The sequence below is a fragment of the Anthonomus grandis genome, chromosome 3 (genome assembly GCF_022605725.1).
Source record: "Anthonomus grandis grandis chromosome 3, icAntGran1.3, whole genome shotgun sequence".
In the NCBI taxonomy this organism is placed as follows: domain Eukaryota; kingdom Metazoa; phylum Arthropoda; class Insecta; order Coleoptera; family Curculionidae; genus Anthonomus; species Anthonomus grandis.
Genome location: NC_065548.1, coordinates 34,302,715 through 34,325,460, shown reverse-complemented (window position 1 = coordinate 34,325,460; position 22,746 = coordinate 34,302,715). Strand labels below are relative to the sequence as shown.

Genomic DNA, 22,746 nt, shown 5'->3' with positions numbered 1-22,746 from the left:
TGGTATTAAGAGTTAATTTAGGATGCAAATAATAAACGTTGACAGATATTTGACATATAACACATTATATTGACATACAACGCGACTATATAACAAATTATGGTTCTTTGAAGCATGATACCCCAACAACTGGTCCTCTCTTTCCTTGGCATATAAACGTTGGCCCCCCGGCTGACCAGACCTAAATACACTTGATAATTTTTGTTTTTTTTTAAGAATTCCTTTATAGCCATTCACAGACAAGACCTAAAGGTTCCAAACTGGTCCCCACGGACCAAAAGTATAGGAGCGAAGCGACTATACTTGTTATATAGGAGCGTCAGCGACTATATTATGAGCGTCACCTAGACCTCGCGCGATCGTGTTTTTTGGGATATAAAAATTCATAACTTTGGCTGTATGGCTAGTGAAACGATGAAATTTGGCATGTGGCCTCTTAATACATTGGGAATAATGGATATGTAAACAATTTTTTTTTCCGACACCCGCGACGGAAGCGGTTGCGAGTTGAAGTCAAAAAATGGTAAAAAAGCCGGTCAAATTCCTTTCTCTCGCTAGAACTCAATTTTAAAGCCCTTAAATGACTTGAAATTTTTAGGACATAAGGGTCGGTGGGAGCTTAAGAGCTGTATACTTTTTGGGCCATATCCGTATACAGGGTGATTTATTATAAGCGATCAAAGTTCAGTAAAAAAAAAATTCAAAATGTTCCAGAGGCTAAAAGATAATTTTTATAAAAAAAGTTTTTCGGCGAAAAGACTTAGTTTTATGAGAGAAATAACATATTAAGAGCTTTTTTTTCAAAAAAAATTTTTTAACGAGTTCTGGCATTTTCAGTTTTTTTGAATTTGCCGCCAAACGAAACTTATTTCGGGAAAAAAAAAATTTTCAAAAAATAGCTTCATCTTTTATCTTTCAAATGCCATATAACTGAAATTTTTGCGAACCATACAGGGCGAGCAATAAAAAAATTTTCCCATGAAGGTCAAAAAAATTGACAAAAAAAAATTACATTTTATTTAATAACTTTTTAAGGGTGACACTTGGAAATTTGAAACTTTCAACGTTTATAATACTTTTTAAGAGCTTTTTTCTGATATACTCTACAGTCATCTACGTAGAGTAGTTTTTGCTCTACACCTTTTTTTAACTTTGACGCTTAATACTGGCATACCTATGTAACGTAGGAAGACCATTTTTGCCTTCAGACACGCGGAATTTATCTGGCTATAATATACTATATACCGTTTTGTTTGAAATATCACAATTTTCCAAGAAAATTTAATTTTTTATGAAAAGTGCCAAAAATGGACCAGTGGAATGCTGTACCCCCCCAGTGCCGGATGATCATGGTACAATCCATAAGTGGTCTAGCACCCAACAAGCACGTCACCCAGGCAATGAAACCTGCGCTTTTCGACCGTTTCCGTTCGAAAATAAGACCCTTTTTATAATCGAAATTTGACTACTAAAACCACCTGGAATCGGTCCAGAATTGATGTTAAACTGTTCCTAAGGCTTTATACTATTTTTCCATGTACAAATCATAAGGTAAAAACCTTTTTTTATACCCTAAAACATCGTCTGAAAATGGTCGATTTTGACGTCTACGGGCGATTTTAATGCCGACCTTTACCGCAGTTTTGATGACATCAGTGACATGACGTCAACGTGAATGAATCGGCTCGGTGTTGCTACTTATTTTCATTTATAAAATACTTAAATTAGTTCAGAATTTCCCGAAATCGGTATGGAATAATTCTAGAGACTCTGGAGAATCCGATTATGTGCATATCTTTTCCCAAGTCGCCGTCCTTTAGCTGTGATCATTCGACAAAGTTGTAAAGTTTTAGAATTTACCGTGTTTTCATGCGACGGAAGGACTCATACATGGCATTTTGGGTGCGGGAGTGAAAGTTTAATTACTATTTATTTATTTTAACACAAAATCTAACTGTGGACTGTGGATCATTGTTATTATTTGAATTGTGAAGAAAACGCAAGCGTGAAAGGTAGGCCTTAATGTAATATGAGCTTCAATGACAACCTAACCTCTACATGTATTATGTAAATAAATAACAAGACCAAAAAGGAGAAAATATTGAACTTATTAGTTAGAATAAGGCCCAAAATGTCAAAGATTGGCAAATTTCCACTTAACTAAACGCTGTAAATGTTATATTACACCTTGCATATAAGCATATAATCAGTTTTCACCCAAGAGGTGTGTAACCTTAAAAGAGTAAGGAAATTCAACTACAGTTATGTGTCCCTAGTCAAATATGAATAACAAATAGATATCTGTATGGTCTAACAATTAACGTCCATGCAAGAGTATCTTAATGGTTTTGCTCATGACTGGCAGCAGGCCACTTAGTCTGAATGCTCAGGTCAGCGAGATGCCAGGCTTTAAAACATCTAAGAGGATAATCGAAGCAGTAGATAGCATCCAGTTGTGGCACTATCGAAGGGGAGGAATGCAGATTCTGGCAGCTAGATGTTTCAAGTGTTGAGTTGATGATAAGGTGGAAGATGGTGGTGAAAAGAAGCAGAAAAAGCCAGTCCAAAACTGGAGAGACTTTTTTTTATCTTATTGTTGTTGTTCTATATTCTATATTATTTAGATACCAAAGATAGTTTCCTTACAGAGAAGTATTTATATATCATATAGTTTAGTACATATTAAACATCATATTAGTGATTACTCCACACACAAAATTGTACAATTTTCATTTTACGAGAAATAGAGAACATATATATACAAATTTTTATAGGATACACAAGGTTAAGTGTTGGGTTTCCTTCTTTGCTCCCAAACTCTATAATGCTCTTCCTGCTACCATTAAACTGTTACCTACCAAGTTTTTTACTGCAATATAAATTTACTATAAAACAATATCTATTGAAAAAATGTTTTTTCTCAATACAAGAATTTCTAAATGATGATTTCTCATATATGTAATTATAATATAAAACTTTTAGGCTTTAAATCCTTTGATTAATAATAATATTAAGAAGTGTAAAGATTTTCTCTGCGACATATGTGAGCACCTTTGTGTATATGGCATTAACAAATTATGTTTATGTTTAAATTAGGTGTAAGAACAGCTGCTTTTGTAAAATGTCTCTTTTCTATCACATAAAGTGATATGTAAGTGTAACATAAGTTCATGAAATAAAGATGATTTTACTTAATTATTTAACTGTGTTCATTATTTATTTTTCCTACCTAAAAGATTGAAATAATATAGCGGGTTGGGTTGGGTTAGAGGAGCAGAAAGACCTATAAACTTACTGGGTTTTCATGTAAACATTACAGCTATGTGGTGTTAAAGTCTGATAATGATGAGTGAACTCATCGAAACACATAAACCTGAAATATTTAAGAGAATTGGGTAAGTATTCATGTTCTTTTTCTACTGGAAAATAAAATTGTAAAATAGCTAATCTAACAAAAATATTATAAATGATTTAGCATATTGATTTGACCGAGAGCATTATGAGAAACTAAAAGATAATTGTAAGTGTGCTTCAAGGGTTAGTCCTTGAATTTTTGTTGTCCTCCCTTTCAGCTAGCATACCAACTTGACAACCAGATATGTTTGCTGTTCTGCAAGACATTGTAACTTATTATTGACCTAAGTACATATCTTAAAAGACTTTCTAAATAAATTAAAAACATTGATTTAACAAGATGTATTATAATTAAGCAAAAGAATAAATCAGTTCTTAAGTTAAGTATGTAAGAATATTCAGGTATAAATAAGACTGTCTATGAAATATTTTGGATTAAGTGTACAAATTTAAACTGCTCGCCACTTATAAACAGTAGCTCTTAGAAAACTGTCCCAATAATATATGCTTTATATGAGAGTAAAGATTGTTTGCCTAAAAAGTGTAAATTTTAATTGTATGTTTTAAAATGTAAACTATTTATTATAGACATTCTGATGAAAATTAAAGATATGTATAAAATGGATAATAACTGTATGCTAATGACTGCAAAGTAATATAGAGCAAATTTGGTTTATGCCTTAAGGAATGGAATCTTGAATAAAACTCAACCTTTATTATAGATCATTTTTCTCTTTAATTATTAAAAGTAAATAACTGTATGACAAAAGTTGATAAAACAATAAACAGGTTATGGAATATAAGCATGAAATAAGTTTTATTTTCTACCCAACAATAGGGTTTTTAGCTCCAATTGAAAGATTCTCGTGCCTTTTTGCCTATTCAAGATTTGAAACAAATAAAGTATATATAATTACATATGTATATTTCATTCAAATAACATTAAGTATATAAATTATAAATGCATCCAACTTCTGGTGAAAAAATCCAGTATTAAGTGAAACTTCATTGAAATATTGCTCCGTTCCACAACAAAGAAGTTGATTGTCTACAGTTTGTGTCACAGTTCAGTTGTTATATTCCTATTTACTTCTAATTTTTATTTCCTTCCTCATATGATTGCACCTACTCCATCAAACACATTTCATGATCTCTGGGGAATCCTAACATACTTCATGTAACTTATTTATTTCTGGTTGTGTAGTCTAATCAACAGTAAAGACAGGCAGTTCTTCCTGGTTTCCCAATTTCATCAATATGGTAGAATCTCAATGATTTCTTGATGGATGTCCTTAAGTACATGGTCTGAGCCCCATCAAACACATTTCATGATCTCTGCGGAATCCTAACATACTTCAATTAGCTTATTTATTCCTGGTTGTGTGGTATACTAATCAGTAGTTAAAACATGCAATTCCTCCTAGTTTACAACTAATGGGTCCCACAGCCCTTGAATTGTTGACCAGGATGAAAACAAATCATATTTTGTAATCATTCTAGGTACACAAAAGGCCACCCAGGCAAAATATTAGCAAAGTCATTCTTTTTTTCATACATATTTCCACACTATAAGCTGTAAAATTGATATAATAAAATAAAATAAAAGTGATAAAATACATATAGGTATGCATGTACATGTAGCATGTGTGTGAAGCTACGTGCGATGCAATACAGCGACCAAAATCGAGAACGCATCATATGTCGGTTTGGCCAGCAACCAAATTATAGTCCGTGCTCCCTGTTATTTAATCAATATAATGCCCGGATGTTCGGAAATGTCTAACGGATTTTAATAATTTTTTGCCCAGATATTAACCGTCAAATGTTAAAGAAATGAAAAGGCTTTAACTCCCAAAGGATTCGAATGAAACTTTTTTATTTAATTAACAATTAATATCTAAATCGATTTTTATTAAATCGACACCGTAACTCTTTTGCTATTGATCCGATTGGGATGAGATTTGGTATTTGGAGTTTATTTAGGTTGATTTAGGATGAAATTAATAATTTTTGACAGATAATTGACATTTAAGCTTTAAGGCACGTGACTTAACCATAACTTTTTTGCTATTGGCTGGAACTGATTGAAGTATTGTATTCGAGTTTTATGCAATTTATAAAAATTTTAAACTTGCACATTTTAACATTGCACCCCGGAAGCCATATTTCTCAAGCTTTGAAAGCAGTTTTCCATTCTTATATGAAGAGAAAGTCTTACTTTGACTCTAACAATATGCTGTTAAAATATTTACACCAAATTTTTTAACACTCTGTATAATATATATTGTAATATTTGAAATTTGATGAAAATATAATTTTCTATTAAATTAATAAATCCTTGCGTTTGATACTGTGAGAGCCCACAAATACCTCAAATAACATTGAAGATACAAATAGAAAATGTCATTAAAACCGCAGTCATTTCTTTTAATGCTGTTTACAGTGACAAAAAAACTTATTCATAAAATCTTATAATCATCATAATAAAATAATCTAAACTGTAAAATGTCGCCAGTAGCGACGGTGCTTAAATGTCGCCGTTGCGAATCGTTCTATTCACTTAGAAGCACCTTAAAACCACAGGTACAAAGTTAGCTTTGACTTATGACAAACAAAAACAAAATAGCATCGGTCAGCAACCGGCGTAGCCAGCGTTAACAAACGTCAAACGTCCATTTTATATTCCGTTTTTGCATCGAAGAGTTGCAAAATTTCCGTGGAAATTTCTCAACTTTTCTTTTGTGCTAATTTTGCGGAATATTTGAAGTGTTATAAACAGTTTTTAGATATAAGTTTATTTTTTAGCGTTTTTAGGTTAGTGATCAATAATTCATAGATTTATTAGAGGTGCAATTGCTCTGGTGCAGTGACAAAGCAAGCAAGGAAAGTTTTTAGAAAAATTGGTCTCATTGCATCATATTGCATCAGTGTTCGTTTTTCATAGTCCTATTCTACAAAATCAAAGGTAAGTTTTTATTTTCATGTAAGTTCATTATAAACATAGTAATTTTAAAATCCAGTTATATGATAAAATAGGGAAAGGTGAAAGACATGATCCTATTTTTGGAAATTAAGAATAAATGTCTATGTGTTTATTCCTTTACATGAAGAACATGGGTTTATATATTCACATATAACAAGAATGACAATTTCCTAACAAAATAGAAAATTGTTTATTAACCATGGGAGGAAACAAAATTCCTAAATTAAATATCTGAGATTTCTAACTTAAGTTAGTGATTTACTATTCTTGAAAATCCCCTTATAGATAACTATTTATAAATACAGAATGGATAATAACCAACATTATAAAAAAGTGACTCTTGAGGTGTCATAATTTTACAATAGAGGCTCTATTGAATGTAAATAATGAACAGTTTTTAGTTCTACATTTTTATGTATAAGATAGATTACTTGAAATATTTTAAAAGATATAAGTAAAAAAGAAAATATTCTATATTTTATATGATTAAATGAAAAAAAGTATTCATTGATAATTATTGTAGCAACAATGTAACTACAACTGTATTATAGTAGCAACAATGAGGTTGTAATTGCATCTAACTATAATAATTATAGCAAATATTTGTCATCAAAAGTTCTTACAATGAATTAATTTTATATTCCTGTAATGTAATAGGTGTGTTTTCTAATATTGTAAAGAAATAATTAGAATTATGTAAAGATATGTTTAGTATGATCACACAGTTACCACCATTGCAATAATTTTTTTATTTTTGTTTAAATCTTGATATATAAAATTGACTTTTAGACATATTTTTTTTATATTCATTTAAAAAACATGAAGAGAATTTAAGATTTGCATGTACCGATTGGTATTTATAAATAAAAACTATCCTTTATTTTTATTTAAGAACAAAAAATGTGCTATTAATATTAATAAATGCTTTATTAATAATAAATTCAAGATACAGATTCATTTACCAATTCCAAAATTCTAATTTTATAGTCTTTCATGTAGTTTTGCACCTAAAGAACTGAATGCCTGTATGTGCAAATGAGAAGAATTAAGTTTGCTCTTAAATTTACAATGCTGCTCAAAAAAAATGTCTCTACACATTATATAATTTTATCATTTTTAAATGAGTATATTATAACTAAACATTATTTATTTTATAATTTTAAGTAATAAATCATAAAAATAAATAAAACTTGATAATTAAAATAACATTAAATAATGCATGATCATACATAAAAAATGTACTAGCAACTAATAGTACTAACTATATTCCCATATAAAATAATGATATTATTGCTGATGGCTAATATTACTAACATAATATGGCTTCTAACTCACTTTTTCCAGAAAACTATATAAATTTTCACCTATACACAATATAAATATTTGAACAGCAAAAATACTTCAGCTGCTCTAAATGTAAATAATATTAACTAACAATATATATTATGTATTATTATATATTATTATATTATATGTATATCTTAATATTATTTATATACAGAATAAAGAGTCATGCTGATTAGGCCCTATGTATAATTAAGCATTTAAGTTTAGCTAACATATCATAAAGTGTGTATCCATTAATAATATTCAATTTTTAATTATAGTTAAAAATTTGAAATAAGTTCTCTTTGTTCGATTGACTGAATAAAGACTTTTGTTAAAAAATATATTTTTTTTTTTGAAACACATAAATTAAATATAGTTTCTATATAAAAATTCTCTTCAAAATTTCTTAATAATATATGTATTTTAAAAAGTAATGCAATTTATTCTCTTATTATTTATTGTGATTCTATTCTAATAATGTAAAGTATTTTTCATGACAATTATGCCAATTTATATAAATTTATTTTATTTTAAATTAGTTTCTCGTGTTTATTCCTTTAAAGTACAGTCTATTGGCTTTATCTACAACTTCTACGTTTATATTGACAATAAAGCATTTTTGAGTTTGAGTATATTCACTGATTGCTTTACTTTTTTATGCCTATGTAAATACTGACATTTTTAAAAGTGCCTTTATTATTCATGTGTCTACTAATTTAATTTTTTATTGTTTTTGAATGAATATATACACAACTAGGAAACCTCACAAATTTTTAATATAAAAACAATAATAACAATCATAATAATATTTTTTGTCTTATGCTAAAAAAAATATTATTACTAGGCAATACTAAATAGTAAAACATAAAATTAGGAAATTAAACAAACCAAATAAAAATCACAGCTGCTTAATAACTAAAATCACATCATAAGATATTATTGATGTTTTGTTTGTTCTTACAAGGTGAAAATTGATTGTCTTTTGAGTAGGATTAAAATGAATTTCTTGTCTTGGTATTATATATTGGTTAAAAATGTCATGTTAATATTAATCACATCCATACCTTATTAAACTATATTTGTAGGTTGGATATTAGCTAAATATAAAAGAAAGAGCAATAATAAAAATAAGGCTAGAAATTTGTTTTGAATATTGTCAATCTTCCAAAAAGTGAAAGATAATAATAATAATATAGTGTTTATTTAGCTTTTAGTTTGTTTATGTAGCTATTATCTACATACAAAAAACTGGTATGAAAAAAGTATATAAAATATACATACTACAAAACACATAAGGCTGCAAGGAGAAAAATTAAAAACCTTGAGAAGCAGGAAAAACTAAACATTAAAAAGGGATAAAAACTAACCTAGATTAAAAATGGTAAAGATAAAAAAGTTTAAAATTGTAAATACAATTCCAAGAGTAAAATTAAAATGAAATGCTAATAGAAAATTGTGAAGTTAAAATTGTAAATATAAAATGGTAAAGATAAAATTGTGAGCTTAAAATGAAAGTTAACATTTTTACATATACAATGGCTACAAATCTATCTACTAGAATAAAATCTGTAAAATTTCTTGTATTGTATTCATGTACATCTGCCAATTCTCTTAATTTTTGACAAATGTATTCCGGTAGTAGATGTTTCTTTATTTTAAAAATAAACAAGTACACATTAAACATAATTCTTTGTTTTACAGATAACATATTTAGGACATTTAACATAAACTCAACAGGAGCATAACTATCACATTTCAATACTAATTTCATAGCTCTGTTTTGTATTATTTCCAGTTGGTCCACTTTATACTGAGGCAAACCAAACAGCAGTGCAGAACAGAATTATTGTAAATGGGGAAGTGCAACGGCATTGTAAATCTGTAATTTTGTTTGCATATATAAAATTTTTACAGATTCGTGTCAGTAATCCTACTTTTTTCAAAAAATTTCTTATAATGTAGTCTGCATGGGCATGGAATTTTAGGTTAGCATCTAAAATCACTACCAGATACTTAATCTCTTTTCATATAATTTTTTTTTTCCCCATTTACAATAATCCACACATTATTCATGTCAGCTTGACAAGTTTTTAATTTCTTTGCAAAGATTTTACGCTTCTTTATTGCCTTACCATATTGTTGATATAAAGGATGAAGAATAGTGGACCTAAGACCGTTCCCTGGGGAACACCATATGCAACATTAAGAATTTCTGACATAAAATTTTTATGTTTTTCTGGTTGGACCCTATTACACAAATAGAATTTTGACCAGTCTAAAACACTCCCCCCTAATTCCTAACTGTTCTAATTTGTTAATCAAAATATCTCTGTCTATAATTTCAAAGGCTCTTCTGAAATCTAGGAATACCGCCAACACCATTTCACCAGTATCAATGAATGGTCTTGAGAAAATCATCACACAAACCAACAATAACTGACTCACATGAGTGAGACTCCCAAAAACCCAATTGATTTGGTATTATCAATTTATTCTTAGTGCAAAAATCAAAAAGCTGCTCCTACATGATTCTAGCAACTTTTCATAAATGGGTACTGTGTTTATTGGTCCAAACTTATTATAATTTTTTGTATTTAACACCTTGGGAACAGGAATCACTGTTGATAACTTCCATGATTCAGGAAAGATGCCAGTACTAAGAGATGTATTAATCACATCTAAGAGACGATCACCAACAATATATGAGGCGTCACATAAAACCTGTTTCGATATTCCACTCTCACCACCTCCTATATTTTTTAAACTTTTAAGAATGCTTTTTATTTTTGCCATGGATATTATTTCAAATTTAGAAAAAACTTTATTGTTGTTAGAAATTTTCAAATTAGGATCTATAACTGTTGCTGGATGTGAAATATATTGGATAATACTAGCAATACTACTAACAAAATATTCGTTAAATTTGTTTGCAATTTATGCTTCTTGCTTTACTATTGCCACCTCAAACTTTATTTCATCTGGCATCGTTTAATTTTTTTCCTGGTAAAAGAGTTTTAAAGTTTTTCCACAGTTCTTTTGGGTTATTTCTATGTGCATCAACGATCTCCTGATGATATTTTTCCTTCCCCCATTTGATTTTATTTACAATAATATTTCTTTTGGTCTTATATTAATTTCAGGTGTTCTCATCCTTATTTATAACAGCCGTTTTATATAATATATCCCTTTCCAGCATCAATGCCTTTATTTTATGGGTAATCCAGTTTTTGTTAAGAAATTTTTGTTTTTGAACTATTTTTATCCTAGGACACATATTGTCCATGACGTTTTTGATATCCATGACAAATTTATATGCCTAAAGATTTATATCGGAGATATTCTGGTTCCAGTTAATATTTAATAGCTCTTCTTGTAATTGATCACAAATGTAGTTTTTATAAGACCGTTGATATGTTATAATATCAACAGGTTGTTCTTTTTGTTTACCAAGAGTTACTGACAGGATGGAATGGTCACTTATTTTAGGTGTCAAATATACTTTGTATGGGAGATGCTTATTTATTATTTGTAACTATAAAATCAATTAATGTTTGGCTTCTTGGGACTATTCTAGTGGGCTCTTTTACTATTTGTGTGAATCCATTTGTGTATATATCATTCAATATCTTGCTTCCATAAAAGGTGTTTTTCAATAAATCGATATTAAAGTCTTCTATAAAATATTAAAAAATATATATTTCTTGCAATTCTTGAGAAAAAATGTATTAATTTTTTTTACATTTTTTTTTAAAACCATTCTTAATTATATAATAAGACCTAGATACTTTATTGCATTAATCCTGTTAACCGCTACCACTGCATTACAATAATTAGATTATAAATGAATATAAATTAGATTTATTTACATCTATTTTATAACATTAAATTTAGTTTCTTTAATTTTTATAAAATATATGCAAACATTTTAATAAAAGTGGTATAGATTGTTCTGGATGAGCACCTTTTCAATAAAATATTATAATTAAATATTTCATTTAAATTGTTAGTTTAATTCTCAATTACCAAAATCTATTCAGAATTGTTGATTTTTTAGATGCCAAAAATGAGTAAGAAGTCTGCTAAAACAAAAAACCGCCAGAAAAAAGAAACATATTTATCCAAAAAGGTGGCAAAAAACGAAAGTGGTACCAATAACGAAAATTCAGAGATTCCTGGTAAGCCTGTACATTTGCAACAAAAGTTGCCCGAAAATAAGACCTCAGAGGACAGTACAGGTAAGTTAAAGTCTAATGAACCTATAAAAAAGTCTAATAAGCGAAAGCCGTTGACAGTTATTGATGACAATGATGCATTGTCGTCAAAAACTGTAACTCAAAAAAAACAAAAAGTTATAGATGTAGGTAAAAAGGCATCAGAAGAAATAAAGAATAAGGAGAAGCAGCCACCACAGATTATAACGAAGCGTCCAACGAATTTTGAATTGGCTTTAAGAGAGGGGCCGACTGTTGTTTGCAGTTGTTGTTTGCGTTTGTGGTTTCCCTCTTCATGTAGAAAAATAGATGTACAAATGTTAGAAAGAAAATTTGGAAACCAATTCATTGCACAAATTTTCAATGATGGAGTTTTATTGTGCAACTCGTGCTCACAAAACATTTATAAAGGACAATTGCCAAAGTTCTGGTCTGGCAATCATAATATTGTTCACCCTATACCAGTTGAGCTAAAAGATCTGACTATCCTTGAAGAAAGGATGGTGTCAGCCAGGTTACCTTTCATGCAAATCCGACAGGTAGGATATGCACGACAGTGTTACATAACTGGCCAAATAGTCAATGTCCCTATAAATATAGATACTTCGACCAAATTATTGCCTAGAAATGTAGAGGAGACGCAAACTATTCAGGTGAAGCTCAAGAGAAAAATGAACTATAAAAATGATTATCTCCTGGAAACCATACGGCCCGCAGTTGTTCTAAAAGCAGCAAAATTTTTGTGTCAACAACCTCTTTACATACAGGAAGGTATAAAGCAATCCGATGATTGGGAAAAAAATATTAATGACTATATACAGTCTCAAGTAGAATCCTCTACACAGATCTTAAATGAAAGCTCAAAAGTGGTGGACATGGATTCTAAAATGGTGTGTAGTGAAAATTTTGAAGAATTGTTCGATAATGCGTTTTTCGAAACAATGGAAGTGCCCCTAGAATCTAAGAATGACGATAAAAATATTCAAGCAGAATCTTCAATTGAAAAAAACAACATATACAATTTGGATGAATTCTTAGATGAAGAAGAAGAGCCCTTAAATCCTGGGGGCCAAGAAACTTTGCTTGACAAATGTAACCTAGAAAATATCTGTTTTGCCCCAGGAGAAGGTAAAACGCCAATACATTTGATGCTGGACCAGTTTAGCGATGAACTCTCATTTCCTACACTTTTCTGTGGACATGCTAAGCAATTTTTTACAAAATTCGCCTATTCTGACCAGGCGAAAATACAACTCCAGCACAAAGACAGGCGGTTTGCAAGGACAGACTATCTGTTGTATACCTTTAAAAAACGTCAACTAATTCAATTATCCAGTGCAATTGCAACATGTCTCAGGAAAAAGAGGAATGAGGATGGAAAATATACAGCTGGACAAGTAAAACAAGCAAATTTTCTAGACCAGCTGATTCGAAGTGACATGGGATTCCATTTTCTTAGTAAAATTCCAGGTTCACCTGCTTATTGGAAGCACGAAAAAACAAAATTACTGTGTATGATTCGTCAATTTGGAATCCCTACACTGTTCTTTACCGTTTCAGCAGCCGAAACAGCATGGCCCGAATTAATCAAGGTATTAGCACAAGTTGTTGATCAAAAAGACGTTACTCTAGAGGAGGCCGCGAGTATGCCGTACTTAGAAAAAACTCGCTTAATTAGAACAGATCCGATAACTTGTGCCAGATACTTTGATTATCGGTTCAAACTGCTATTCAAGCATATGAAGAGTCAAAATGGACCCTTTAAACAAAATCCCATAGAGCATCATTATTACCGCATAGAATTTCAACATCGTGGGTCTCCTCATGTTCACGGGTTATTGTGGTTATCCAATGCTCCAAAATTCCAAGAAACACCAGAAAGTTTCAAAGAGTGTGCCGAATTCGCGAACCGGTATATTACTTGTAATAGTGATTTAGAAAGTGTCCGTGATATAATTCAGTTTAATACGCATCATCATTCTAAATCGTGTCAAAAAGAAGTGCGGGGACACAAAGTTTGCAGGTATGGTATCCCATTCCTGCCAATGGATAAATCGGTAATTCTAACGCCAATAAAAATTGACAAAACCAAGGAAGCGGATTTACGTAAGGCCATGTCTGAAAAGTTTTTGATGATAATGCGTAGGCTTAAAGATAAACCAGATTTGTCATTCGAAAACTTTTTGGCTGACCTTGGTATGTCTAAGGATGAGTATCTTAATGTTATACAGCACAACATATTTAAAACCACTTTATTTTTAGAAAGGCTGCCAAAAGATGGATTTATTAACAACTTTAATGCAGAGATGTTCTCCATGATGAAGAGTAATATGGACATTCAATTAGTTTTTGAGCCATATGGTTGTTGCACCTACATAGTCAACTATATCAATAAGTCCCAAAGAGGTGTATCTGATATATTAATGAAGACTATGGAAGAAATTAAAAAAGGTAACTTAGATGTTAAAGGCAAACTTAAATCTCTTGCAGCAGCTTTCTTAAATGCGAGCGAAGTTAGTGCCCAGGAAGCCGCCTACAGCGTGTTACAACTACCGATGCATGACACCTGTACCTCCTATGTATACATCCATACAAATCCAATCAAGGAAAGGACAAAAATGTTGAAACCATTAACAGAACTTAAAGCAATGGACAATGATGATCCCAATATTTATTGTGATGGGCTTATAGAACATTATGAGCAAAGGCCCAATGAGATGGAAAACATATGTTTGGCAGAATTTGCAGCTTACTATGACTTCTTTAAGAAACGAGCAGAAATAAAGAATAACGGTTTACCCTTAAAAGATGGAAGTGGCGTTTTAGTTAAAAGGGGTCATGCTAAAATTTTAGCCTACCGTAGTTATGGACTTCAGCAAGACCCTCTCAACTATTATAGGGAACAAATAATGCTATACATCCCATGGCGAAATGAAGTGGATGAAGTTGAAAATGACAACATTGATCAACAGACCATATACAAAGATCGATACCAAGAAATTGTTACAAATCGACAAAAGTTCAATGTCTTAGATGAACAGGTAATCGACGAAGCACTGAAACTTGCCGAAGAACGATCAAATCAATTAGACGATGGTGGATTCGGTGGAGAAATCGATGATGAGTTTATGCCTTATGGACTAGACAACCCCATTTATGATCCATTCAATCACATCATCGATAAGAAAGACGACGAAGCGCCAGTAAAACATATCGCTTTCCCAACGCCTCATCAAATAAGCGATTCAGAGTATGAAGACCTCATAAGCAAACTGAACCATAAGCAATATCAGTTCCTTAATGTCGTGCAAGATAGTTTAATTGAAGGGGAAGTTCTTTACTGCACACTTAGTGGTCCAGCTGGTACCGGAAAAAGTCACCTAATTACAGCAATAACTCAGTCGTTATTACGCCATTTCAATTCAATACCAGGTAATAATCCCGAAAGTTTAAAAGTGTTACTTTGTGCGCCTACAGGTAAAGCGGCATTTAATATTGGAGGTATAACCTTACATGCGGCATTATCGTTACCCGTCAGTCAGTATGGTGAACAACTAATTCCGTTACACCATGACACTTTAAATACTATTTATTGTAATTTATGTGACTTAAAACTAATTATTATAGATGAATATTCCATGGTTGGCGCCAGATTGTTTGACCAGATTAATAGTAGATTGCAGCAAATCTTTAAATCTGACGCCATCTTTGGAAATATTTCAATAATTTTATGCGGCGATAATCGCCAATTGCCCCCAGTAAGGGATATGTATATTTTTTGCCCAGTAAAAACAAATCCGTATAAAGAATTATGCGGAACGTATCTGTGGGATCATTTTAAATATTTTGAACTTTCAGAAATAATGAGACAGAGTGAAGATAAGTCTTTTGCAGTTGCCCTAAACAATATGGCGTTTGGTAAAATGACCGACGAAGATGTGCAATTGATCAAGTCTAGGGAAGTCGACAATATTGACCAAATTCCTGAAGACACCATGCATTTATTTGCCACCAATGCAGAAGTAGATGCATTCAATGAAATGAAACTTTCTACATTTCAGACCGAGCGAGCAATAAGTCAAGCCAGAGACGTCATCAAAGGGAGTTGCTCAGAACGACTTAAACATTTATTTCTGGAACATGCAAAAAAATTAAAAACAGCGGAGAGTTTTGGCCTAATGTTAAATTTAATATTGCAGGTAGATGCCAAATATATGATTTCAATGAATGTGGACACTAGTGATGGAATAGTCAATGGTGCTACAGGTATCCTGCGTCAAATAGACTATGACCAAAATAAAATTCCATACAGAGTGTGGATGGAGTTCTTTGATTCTAAGGCAGGCAAGGAATGCCGAAAAAGGAACGAATCCCTTAGGAAGTCTATGGGTGTGTTATACACTTGGACGCCCATACAAAAAGCTGCCAGAGCTGTTAAAATTCAAAAAGGCAGCAATGTTCATGTTGAACGTCTTCAGTTTCCTCTTTTAATCAGTGAAGGAATTACAATCCACAAAAGTCAAGGTGCCACCTATGAACAAGTAGCTGTTCACATTGGTAATCGAATGGCGAGAACCAGTACCTATGTTGCATGCAGTAGGGCTACAAAGCTTAGTGGCCTATACATCATTGGTAAGTTTAGGCCCACTAAACCAGCAACCGAAAAGGATCCTGCTTATAAAGAACTGGTAAATATGCAAAAAAACAAGCTTTTAACGTCCAAGTATAACACTCAGTACCTTAATGATTCCAATGTCAAATACATTATTGCTTATCAAAATGTGCAAAGTCTACCAAAAAATCTCAATTTTATAAAAAATAATCCCATTTTTAAAGATGCACATTTCTTAATTTTTGTTGAAACCTGGTTATATAAAAACAAAAAAAATGTAAAATTAAATGATTTTCAAGTTTTTGCTAACCTATGTAACGATCAAACTGTAAGAAAACCGTTTGGCATCATTTGTTTCAAGAAAAAAAATGTATCTGCAAAAATAAAGTCAGTGAAAAAATACACCAAAGATTTCTCTGGTATAGTTTTTCAAGCAATCACATTTTACTTGAATGAAATTTATGTCATAGCAGTTTATATTCCTCCAAAATTGAGCATTGTACAAGCTAAACTATGTTTTGAAGACATTATTGATCAACAAAGTGATATACTAATCATTGGTGATTTTAATCAAGATATTATTAATCAAAATGAAAATGGTTTAAAAAATTATTTAAGATCTAAAAGTTTAAGTTGCAAATTGAGTATTGGCGAATCAACTACAAAATCAAAAACTCAAATTGATTGGCTTTTTAGTAATTTTAATAATTTAAGTTACAATTTTTATAATACTGTTTACAGTCACCATAAATCTCTAGTGGTTAGTATTTATGATAAAGGTTTTATTCCGAAGCAGCTAAATCAGAACGTTGATAACAATAAACCATTCACAAAAGGTTTTAACGAACTAAAATTTAATACCAAGCAAATCCAAACACAAAGTTCATTATTTGAGTCTACTTGCCAAAGCGTAGATAATGACATGGTAATAGATATTAGTTCAGATCATGAAAACAATCTCAACTTATTCAATAAGCCACCTGCTTTATTAAACAGCGATATGGTATCATGTTATGCAAATAGCACCATACAGTCATTTTTATGTTTACCCGAATTTCGCGTTTCTATTTCAAAGCGAAATACAGCGCTAAACAGTACTCTAAATGATATTATGCTCACGAAAGTTAATTCCACATTAAAAGTTCGACAATTGGTGTCTGGTCGAAATGGTGAAAATTTTGCTGTAAATCAACAAATGGACGCACAATCGTTTTGTCAATCTTTGATGGGAAAATTAGATGCAGATGATTTTGGCATTTTTATAAAAGCTAATGTTCATGAACTTTTAAATTGTCAAAACTGTAATATTAATATTAATGAAAATGAACAAGTAATATACACTCACTTTCTTTATTTTCCTGAAAACTGTGGCAATTTAATTGATTTTAACTCAATGTTAATGCTAAAAGACTCTGACAGATTATGCCCACACTGTAACAATAATTTGAAAACACGCTCAGTGGTTACTTGCCAGAAATATTTGGTAGTATGTCTTCAGAGAATTGGCCCTCAAGGGAATAAGATAAATGCTAAATTTTACAATTTTGCTTCTGAAAGTCTTATTTTAGATGATCAAATATTCAGAGTAAAAAGTGTTGTTAGGCATCATGGAAACACCATTGGATCTGGTCATTATACAGCTATAGTTAATTATAACGATCAGTGGTGGAAGTGTGATGATAATCGCATAAGTAGAATATCTAGTTTTGATAACAGTTTAGAAGATGTATATTTAATACTATTAGAAAAATGTTAAATTTTGTTAAAATACTAGGACCAACCTATTAAACGTAAAGAAAATTACAAATGTTCGAAACAATATTAAAAAGAGTTTTGCATTACCAAAAATAAGCCATAAGTGATTAATTATTCGCTTTCACAATGAAAATCCCTTTTCTAATTTCTTATATATATTGCTAAATTGTTATTTTGGACAATCAAATAGTTAGACTTTAAACAGAACTACATAAAAAAGAACACATTTTTAAATGTAAATAACTTTTTCTTTTAAATCCCAATGATAGCTGTTAAAAATAATACTAGTATCGAAAAATGAGTTAAAAAATGTAAATAAAATTATTGGAATGTATAGACAATTAATTGCCATATTATTATTTCAAAATCTATGCCTGTTTCAAGGGTATATTAAAATAAAATAGCAGTTTGGTATTTGTTACAATGATTTATTGAAAACGAGAAATTTGTATCGATAATAAACTATGATTGTCTTATAGCTTTAGCTACAGCACCACTTGACATTAATAGCAACTTAAGTTAACAAAAAGGCTTAAACAAAAGTACTAAAACAGCTAAAAATGCTAAAGTACCAAAAGCCCAAAAACACTAAGCTGCTAAAAAATGTCCAAGTTATGTTGTGCTAAAACATTAATCCAATCAGGTACATTAAATACTAATTTATTTTTATACTGTTTTGGTTGAGCAATTACCAAAATAACTGCATAAAAATAATATAATAATAACTAAGAATTTATTTATTTATTAATGGTAACGTAAATAAACATAATTTAATTTCAGAATAGTTAACCAAAAGATAAAGTTTTTTAAGCCTAGTCAATTTTTGAGCCCAAAAAATAGGCCTATTTAGAAATTAATTACAAGTTGAGCATTGACCTGACTTACACTTACTTAATTTATTATTATTATCTTATAAATGAATAAAGTATCAGTTTGGCATTTTAAATCCTATTTAAATTTGTAAAAAGGTAATAATCATTACGTTTAAATAATATATGACCAACAAATAGTTTTCACATCATAATTGAAGTTATCATACTTTTCTTTCATAATGATAAACTATGATTGTCTTACAGTTTTAGCTACAGTACCACTTGACATTAATAGCAACTTTGGTAAATAAAAGGCTTAAACAAAAGTACTAAAACAGCTAAAAATGCTAAAGTACCAAAAAGCCCGAACACACTATAAGCTGCTAACAAATGTCCAAGTTATGTTGTGCTAAAATAATAATCCAATCAGGTACATTAAATACTAATTTTATTTTTGTCTGGTTGGTCAATGTCATTAAAGATTTTAATGTCTAATATAAATAGACAAGTATAATGTTCTTATAATTTTGTAATATGTTTAATTTGAAATGTTAAAGAAAACATAGTAAAATATATTTTTTAAAGGGCAAGAAAAAATTGTAGGCAAATATTTCTGTTTTACTGTTTTATCACATTTTAAGTAATTTTTATTAATCTTTTAAATGTATTCAGTATTAGTATTGGTATTTTCAATCCTATTTAAGTTTATAAAATGGTAATAAAATTTAGATTTAAATTGACATATGACCAACAAGTACTTTCAACATCATAATTAATTGAAGTGATCATAATTTGCTTTGATAATTATAAACTATGATTGTCTTATAGCTTTAGCTACAGTACCACTTGACATTAATAGCAACTTTAGTAAATAAAAGGCTTAAACAAAAGTACTAAAACAGCTAAAAATGCTAAAGTACCAAAAGCCCGAACACACTATAAGCTGCTAACAAATGTCCAAGTTATGTTGTGCTAAAATAATAATCCAATCAGGTGCATTAAATACTAATTTTTGGTTTTTGTCTGGTTGGTCAATGTCATTAAAGATTTTAATGTCTAATATGAATAGACAAGTTTAATGATTTTATAATTTTGCAATATATTTAATCTGAAATGTTTAAAGAAAACAAATTACATTATTTGAAGGGCAAGAAATTGTAGAAAAATATTTCTTTTTTTTTACTATTTTATTACGTCTTAACTCATTTTTATTATCTTATAAATGTATAAAATATTAGTATAGGGATTTTCAATCTTATTTTAGTTTCTAAAATAGTAATAACATTTACGTTTAAATACATAACTGGTCAACAAGTACTTTTAACATCATAATTAAAGTTATCATAATTTGTTTTGATAATGATAAACTATGATTGTCTTATAACTTTAGCTGCAGTACCACTTGACATTAATAGCAACTTAAGTAAATAAAAGGCTTAAACAAAAGTACTCAAACAGCTAAAAATGCTAAAGTACAAAAAGCCCAAACACACTATAAGCGGCTAAGCAATGTTCAAGTTATGTTGCGCTAAAACAATAATCCAATCAGCTACATTAAATACTAATTTTATTTTTGGCCGGTTGGTCAATGTTATTAAGGATATTCATGCCTAATATATGAGCATAATTATCTTATAATTTTGCAGTCTGTTTAATTTAAAATGTTGTTATTCTTATATTATATTGTATTATCTAAGGGGCAAAAAAAATAGAACAAATACTTAAAAACAGAATTTAAAAAATATTCTCATAATGTTAATACTTGAGCAATAAACAAAAAAAAACAATAATATTATACATATAATGGTCAACAAATTACAAGACAGTTTCAATAATAATTGGCAGAATTCAAGTATAGTACAAAGGCTAATACATGAATGAGTACCTACCTAAATAGCTAAAAAAACGCTAAAATAAAAGGTACTAAAAGCCTCAAAACAGTACAAAAATTACTGGAAGTTGCCGGTTTTATTGTTTATACAATTACGTGCATATTTATGTAGCACTTTTTTCCAGTTGACCAATTTTACAATATTGAGATAAACTAGAAAATATTTGGCACTAGAGTATTAACAAATTGAGTATTATTAGTCAAGACATGCAAAACAGTCAAGACTTAATCGTAACTATTAATAAAGGAATACTTTTGTTATTTTTAATATCTCTCTAAAAAAAGAATTAAAATATATTTTTATTTCAACAAATAAAAATATATTTTGGCAACTGTTGACTAGTTGGCCCCGCAGCAACAATTGTCTATTGCTTTCGAGAAATGAATAATTTCTTGGATATGCAATACTGATGAGTTCATAATGAGGACGAAACAATATGTTGCTCATAAGATGCTAATAATATGGTTTCTTTTTCTAGTGATCCATTTGTATTCCAGATTCTATTTTAATCGTGATCAATCAGCAGCCTTTAATTTGAAGAAAACGCATTCAACGGACTTGACAATGACAAGTGGATACATCCTTTTATGGCAAGAAGTTGGATGGCTTAAAATTTAATTATTGGTGAGGACTTTTCGTGTTTTTAATATTTTATTACATTTTTTCATTCTAGGTCTATAAAAAAAAAACAAGAAGTTTTATGGTATAATCCAAAGCTGCAAAACTTCGACTGGAATGAATTGACGAAACAGTGGGCTGCCAAGGCAGTTGTGCATATAGGTCTCCTGAGGGACCCGTCATGCCCCACCCGGGGGTTACCAGAGCTCAACGGCCTTAGAGAAACCTATAAGGCTCTCTGGTCTGAAGGACTTAAAGTCGCTCGGTACACTGAAAGTGTTACCCAAGTATTTGAACCTGGCGCGCGTGAGTGCTGGGCACTCCCCGACTACATGGTCAACGGTTTCATCCTCCTCACAGCACCATCGGCATTCCGGGTTGTCCGCAATACCGATAGTATGGAGATGGCTTCTTAAGTGCCAGTGACCGGTTAAAACACCTGTCACTAGCCGAAAACTTTGACTGAAATCCGAGGACAATTAAGTAAGTTTTTACTCAAAAAATGTTTTTTTGGTAAGACAACTTTTTAGAACTAAATTAAAAAATAATTTTAAGAAAGTTGCAAAAAATTATTCAACTATTATAATAAAAGTCTCGTTATTTATTCTATCAGTCAGACCTACGATTTAATTCTTGAAATATAAAAGCTACTTTTCTGAACATTTTCATTTCTTATAACTTTTTTGGTCTAAACATATTGTTTATTTTTTTAATTATGCGCATGTCTCTTTATATGTATCCATAAATTCGGTCACTCTGCAATATTGACACTTTTATTCAAGTAAAAAATATGGTTATTTCTGCAAAACTTTTTTTACTAAGTAACTTAATTATTGTTTATTATATTTGACATATAACACACTATATTGACATACAACGCGACTATATAACACATTATGGTTCTTTGAAGCATGATACCCCAACAACTGGTCCTCTCTTTCTTTAGCATATAAACGTTGGCCCCCCCCAACTGACCAGACTTGAGTACACATGATCATTTTTGATTTTTTTTAAGAATTTCTTTATGGCTCTTCACAGACAAGACCTACAGGTTCCAAACTGGTCCCCACGGACCAAAAGTATAGGAGCGAAGCGACTATACTTGTTATATAGGAGCGTCAGCGACTATATTATGCACGCGAGCCCGGGCCCGAAAAAGCGTGTTTTTTGGGAAATAAAA

General features: G+C 30.5%; 2 protein-coding genes across 2 annotated transcripts in view; both read left to right on the top strand.

Annotated features, from left to right (window-relative positions):
- The window catches only part of LOC126734651 (uncharacterized), a 54,687-nt gene extending 39,252 nt beyond the window's left edge, over positions 1–15,435 (top strand). Inside the window, exons 4-5 of the mRNA XM_050438349.1 lie at positions 14,329–15,354; positions 15,416–15,435. Coding sequence (XP_050294306.1) covers positions 14,329–15,354; positions 15,416–15,435 — 1,046 coding nt within the window. The remainder of the gene's footprint in view (positions 1–14,328; positions 15,355–15,415) is intronic.
- The window catches only part of LOC126734491 (uncharacterized), a 39,773-nt gene extending 18,051 nt beyond the window's left edge, over positions 1–21,722 (top strand). Inside the window, exon 4 of the transcript XR_007660070.1 lies at positions 20,606–21,722. The gene's annotated coding sequence lies outside the window, so the exon portion shown is untranslated. The remainder of the gene's footprint in view (positions 1–20,605) is intronic.
- Positions 21,723–22,746: the final 1,024 nt, after the last annotated feature.